The sequence below is a fragment of the Eimeria acervulina genome, genomic scaffold, assembly GCF_000499425.1.
Source record: "Eimeria acervulina Houghton genomic scaffold, Eah_scaff1043, whole genome shotgun sequence".
Taxonomy (NCBI): domain Eukaryota; phylum Apicomplexa; class Conoidasida; order Eucoccidiorida; family Eimeriidae; genus Eimeria; species Eimeria acervulina.
This window is the reverse complement of record NW_013550414.1, coordinates 3,764-9,881: the sequence shown is the minus strand read 5'-3', so window position 1 is coordinate 9,881 and position 6,118 is coordinate 3,764. Positions and strand designations below refer to the sequence as shown.

General features: G+C 45.6%; 1 protein-coding gene across 1 annotated transcript in view; it reads left to right on the top strand.

The window, feature by feature from the left end:
* Positions 1–4,330: 4,330 nt before the first annotated feature.
* Positions 4,331–6,118, top strand: part of EAH_00054490 (hypothetical protein, conserved) — a gene marked incomplete at both ends in the record, with an annotated part of 4,106 nt that continues 2,318 nt past the window's right edge. The window contains 4 exons of the mRNA XM_013397780.1: positions 4,331–4,385; positions 4,563–4,592; positions 5,118–5,303; positions 5,536–5,978. Of these exons, the coding sequence (XP_013253234.1) occupies positions 4,331–4,385; positions 4,563–4,592; positions 5,118–5,303; positions 5,536–5,978 (714 nt within the window). The remainder of the gene's footprint in view (positions 4,386–4,562; positions 4,593–5,117; positions 5,304–5,535; positions 5,979–6,118) is intronic.

The window sequence follows — 6,118 nt, the reverse complement described above, 5'->3', positions numbered from 1 at the left end:
TAGGGTTTAGGGTTTTTGATGAGGGTTTACGGGTGGTGCTGTTCAGGGCTTAGCTCAATGTTTCACAGTGTACGAAGAGGGTTTAGGGTTTAAGGTTTAAAAAGAGTGCAGGTAAGGCTTTGTGTATTATTCCCAGTGAAAATGAATCGCTATTCCTCTCCAATGCATGGCCCTATAGTACGAGGGTTTAGGGTTTAGGGTTTAGGGTCTTACAGCTTCTATCAACGAAGCCGCAGGTGTCTCAGGCACCAACTGGCTCGCCCTTTGCCGCCAAATATTATAAAACCGCCGCTTACTAACAGCCCAAAACTCTAGCCATTCTTCTTCAGTCAAATTTTCTTCAGAATCTCTCGTTCTCTTCATCGATCTTTGTTGGGGGCCCCCCTGGGGCCCCTCTCTTTGGGGGCCCCCAAAGATGCCTCCACTTTGGGGGCCCCCCTGGGGGCCCCCCGTTTGGGGGCCCCCAAGGGGCCCTTCTCTTTGGGGGCCCTCTTGCTGGATCTCATCTCCTTGGGGGCCTCCTTGATATTCTCGCTGAACCCCTTCTTTAGTAGTATCCTCTATGAACAAAGCTTGTTGAGAAGATTCAGGGGGGACCCCCTTGTGATGCGGGCCCCATTCATGCTGTGGGGGCCCCCCGCGTTGCTGATCTCCGTTACTGCTGCTGCTGCTGCTGTTGCTGCTGTTGCTGCTGCTGCTGCTGTTGTTGTTGTTAGTATTTGGGTGTTGTATGTGTGTGGTAGTATTGATAGATTTGTGTTTATTATTGAGTTTTCTTTGCATGCGTTTAATACAAATGCAACCTGTACACTGATCAGTGTGGGGTGTTGTTGTTGGATTTGTGCCGCACTCGAAGTGTCTAGACAGCTGAAGACCAGAAGAAAGACAGAAAAACTCGCATGCAGGACGAGGAAAATGAATAAGAAGAGGCTTCGATACTCTAATTGAATCTTCTTCACTCCTCCCAACGCTACAGAAAACGCTCGGCCACAACAACCCCACCGCCAGTAAACGCACCGCCAACACCCTTAGCTGCAAATAAAAACAAAAACAACTAAAATATTTTATATATCGATTGCTTTTATATATTTATATTATTTATATATATAATATTAAAGCAAACAATTCAATCGATATACATCACATTTGTATTTATTACAGATGAAGAAATGCAGAAAAAATTAGGGTTTAGGGTTTGGAATGACTAAGCTGTAGGGTTTGGTGTGATTAGGGTTTAGGGTTTGGCGGGATTGGCGTTCAGGTTTGGCGGGATTAGGGTTTAGGGTTTGGCGGGATTAGGGTTTAGGGTTTGGTGGGACTAGGGTTTAGGGTTTAGGGTTTGTGTACGAGTTGGTGGCGAGCGTCTTCTGGGAGTTGTTCGATGCAGAAGATAGAGAGGAGCTCTCTTTGACCTTTTAAACTCATGCATGCAATACCCCCCGCAATAACACCAAGCCCCAAATCTTGAATAGGGGGTTGTCGCTGTATTTCTTGCTGCAGCAGCAACTCTCTCTCTGCAACCTGACGGTTTGCTGCATTCACGAACGTATCTACAGATAAACAAAAAGGCCCCAAAGGAAAAGAAGATGAACGACGCTCGCATAGCAGCATCAATACTCCCTCTGTGCTTCTGCTGTCTATACACTCCAACACCTGCAAAGACATCACACTTACAACTCCTACTCCTGCTGCTGCTGTTGCTGCTGCTGCTGCTGCTGAACATATTTATTATTTATATATATCACTTCACTTATACATATATGTATATGCATACTTCTCTATTTATCAATTTTTTGTCTCTCTGTCTACCTCTGATTTATTTATTTATTTATTTTTGTTTTATTTATTTATTTATTAACCAGCAATTATTTGTATTTATTTCTTTGTTTATTATTCTTCATACATTTATTATTTATTTATTTATTTATCTACACTATTTACATTTATTGATAATATATATATTAGGAAATATAAAATAAATTTATTTATTATTATTTATTTGATGCATTTATTTATCATCCATAAAATAAATACTAAACAAATTAATTAATTATATATTTTTAAATAAACAAATAAACAAGACAAATAAACTGAACAAATAAACAAATAAATAAACAAAAGAGAAATAAATAATATTAACGAATAAATAAACAAGAGACATACTAATATAAATAAATAAACAAACAAACACCAGAAACAAACCACATAAATAAAATAAACAAACAAACAAACAAACAAACAAATAAATAAATTAAATAAATTAAATAAATAAATAAATAAATAAATAAATAAATAAATAAATAATGTCTTATATATATATTCACCTTTCTTAATGTTGGTAATCCAAGCTCTTCATCACTGACTAAGGGTTTTTCATAGTTTTTTGTATTTTCTCCTGAAACCCCCAACTCCTTTGCTAATAACTTTAACTTTTCTCGCAATATCAATGCAGGTAGCAATGCCGCATCTACAGGGTCCTGTACATACACCTCATCACCCCCAGAGGGGCCCCCAAGGGGGCCCCTTGGGAGGCCCCCTGAATCGCTCACTGAGGGGTCTTTTAGACGTCTCCCTCGAAGGCCCCATGAACAGCTCCCTTCAGGGACCCCTGAGGGGCCCCCTGAGGGGCCCCCTTGAGGGCCTCCTTGAGGGCTCCCTGAGGAGGCCCCAGGGGGGCCCCCTTCAGGGACCCCTAAGGGGCCCCCTTGAGGGCCTCCTTGGGGGCTCCCTAGGGAGACCCCAGAGGGGCCCCCATGAGGGCCCCCAGGGGGGCCCCCTTGAGGGCCCCCTATGGAGCCCGCAGAGGGGCCCCCTTGAGTGTTTGTAGGTGTGGAGGGGGCCTCAGAGGACGTAGGTTTGTATTTATTGTGTAGTTTAGAGGATGAAAGGGAGAGAGCTGCATGCAGACAAGAATGTATATGAGAAGAAGAGAAAATAAATGAACGAAGGAGGCCTCTCTTTAGCGACCCGCATTCGCCTTGTAAAGGCAGAGGGAGCAGCAGAGGCAGCAGCCCCACACTGCTGAAGTAAATATCTGTACGAGCAAACAAATCCTGAATTGCAGCAAAAGAATCGCTGTGCAAACGCACGCGACACGGCATCGCAAACCCTAAACCCTAAACCCTAAACCCTAAAATCTAAATATTTAACTCTATATATTAAAACCATTCATAAAGCTTCAACATAAACTTATGCACGAAAAAATACACAATTTAATAAAATATACACAACCCAAAACTCATTATACACCAGCAACAAATCTACAAACCCTAAACCCTAAACCCTAAACCCTAAACCCTAAACCCTTAAAGCAAAGGGGCTGCAGGCCGCACTGCGGCCAGAAAGTATAGCAGCTCCCTCTTCCCTCTTTGCTTTGCAGGTGGACACCCTCCAACCCCAAAGCATAAACCCTAAACCTTAAACCCTAAACCCTAAACCCTAAACCCTAAACCCTAACCTCGAGGGGGGTAATAGATGATGGCAGGCTTTTCGCTGGGCCTGCCGAAGCATGTATGCACAAAAGCAAAAAATATTTAAATTATAAACGCAAACAAATCATTTATAAACATAAACCCCAAAGGTAAAGCACTCCTATATAGTGGGGGCCCCTTAGGGGCCCCCAAGGGCCTAGGGGGCCCCTACTAAGGGAGGGGCCCCCCATAAGGGGGCCCCTGTCTTCTTCTTTACACATTCTTTTAAATAAAGTATTATATTTAAACGCCTTAATATTCATAAATTTATTTACTTATTTTTTAATTTCCTTTCTTCTTCGCCTGCTTCTCTTCAACAACACGCATATAGATACCTGTGAGGGGGCCCCCTTAATAACAACCCGTAGAGAGCCCCTGAACCCCTTGGGGGCCCCCACACCCTTAGGGGGCCCCCCAGGGCTCCACAGCAACAGGGAAGCGACTGAACTGTCTCTGCTATAAGTAGCTTCGGATTTTTTGCTGCAGTTGGGGTGTACGGCGAGGTGGGCCCCATGAAGGGCCCCCCAAAGATTGCAGGGGCTTGCTGGGGGCCCCCCTTCAAAGGGGCCCCCATGAGGGGCCCCCTAAAGAATGCAGCTGCCTGCTGGGGGCCCCCCTTCAAGGGGGGCCCCCTGTCAGAGGTAAGGGTTTGGAGGCAGAGGCTGGGGCTTAGCTGCCTTTGGGGAAGATCTCCTGCAGCAGATGTCTATACACCTCAAGGGGGCCCCCTGTTGAGGGGGCCCCCCACCCTCATTATCACTCCTGCATTGTGCAGGGGGGCCCCTACCCAAGGGGGGCCCCCCTACCTTGAGGGCCCCTTCAGAACAGAGGGGCCCCTAAGGACCTTCTCTACTCGTCAAATGAATTGGGAAGAAGAAGAAACACTCTCGCCGCTGCAGAAGGCACTGGCGCCTGGTAAACCCTAAACCCTAAACCCTAAACCCTAAACCCTAAATCCTAAACCGTACTTTGTCGGTTGAGCATTGCGTTTCTTCGCGATTTCCTGGTGACAGAATGTGTCGATATTTGCGGGGTCAAGGGTTTAGGGTTTAGGGTTTAGGGTTTAGGGTTTAGGGTTTGTGGTTTGTTCAGGGGGTTGGTTTGGGGATTGGAGTTTTTCGGGTTTGTTTCTGCTTTGTGCTGCGGGTTTGGGGTGTCTGTACACCTCAATTTTTCTCCTGGGTTTGCAAACCCTGCAGCAACAACAAAAGAATTGTATATCTACTAGACCTTGTCTTGTCTCTGTACGCAGCCTTCACTCAAATAAACAAAACAAATCAACTAAAATAGTTATAATAAAGAATAAATTAATATAATAATAATAAATTAATAACAATAATAATAGTAATAAATAACAAACAAACAAAAACACCAGCACAAACAGACCCTGCTATGCACACACACACACACAGAGAGAGAATATATATATATATATTATATTATATACGTATGCATGTATATAAATATATATATATATATATGTATATTCGTGTATATATAAATGCTTCATTATGTACAAATATATATATATATACATGTATATTTATATCCAAATCCAAAAGTGTATATAGATGAGCTATCTGTACAGTGCATTCTGCGGCTCCCTCTAGGGTTTAGGGTTTAGGGTTTAGGGTTTAGGGTTTATAGGATTTGGGGTGTACGTACAGCTGTGGGGCGCGGAATGTTTGAGTCATGTGGGGCCCTTTCTGCTGCCAGCTCTCCTCGAATGCAGCATTGACCCGTGTCCTGTACAGCAGCTGCAGCAGCAGCAGCAGCAGCAGCAGCAGGGAGGGGCGATGCTGCTGCAGGAAGAGCAGACAGAAGCAATAGCAGGTGAGGAGACACTGGAGAGGGAGACAGAAGCAATAAAAGGAGACAGTTGCTGCTGCTTATTGTAAAGAGAGAGACAAAGAACGGGGACAGAGACAAGGACAAGAAAAAGAAAGGAGACAGCAGATAAACATAAAGAATGCAGCAGAGAGACAAGAGATTGAGAGAGACAGCACTCTGCTGCTGCTGATGCTGCTGCTGCTGCTGCTGCTGCTCGTGTGTGTTGCTGCTGCAGCACTGGAGGCTTTAACGCGTCTTCGTACGGCAAGGCGTCGCTTCATAGAGCTGCAGGAAGCAGCTCATATCGATAGTTCAGCTGCTGCAGCTGCTGCTGCTGCTGGAGTTGCTGCTGCTAGCCATGGTGCAGCGGGAAATAGGCTGCTGCGGCTGCTGCTGAGCGAAGTTGTTGCACACACAGAAGGGACATCTGCAGCAGCAGCAGCAGCAGCAACAACAACAACAGAAATGGCAGCTCAACCGCAGCAGCAGGGGCCGCAGCAGCTAAAGAAGGAGAAGGAGGAGGAGCAGCAGCAGCAACAGCAACAACAGCAGCAAGAGCAGCAGCAGCATCAAGAGCAGCAGCAACAGCAGCAGCAAGCTGTTGCTCGTTACAGCGCAGCCCAGTGGAATGCGTTGCTGTGCCTCGTCTTCCGCATGCTGGAGATAATCCCTCCAGAGGTGCAATGCACGTTGCTGCTGCTGCTGCTGCTGTTGCTGCTGCTGTTGCTGCTGCTGTTGCTGCTGTTGCTGCTGCTGCTACTGCTGCTGTTGCCGCTGCTGCTTCTGCTACTGCTGCTGCCGGTGCTACTGCTGCTACT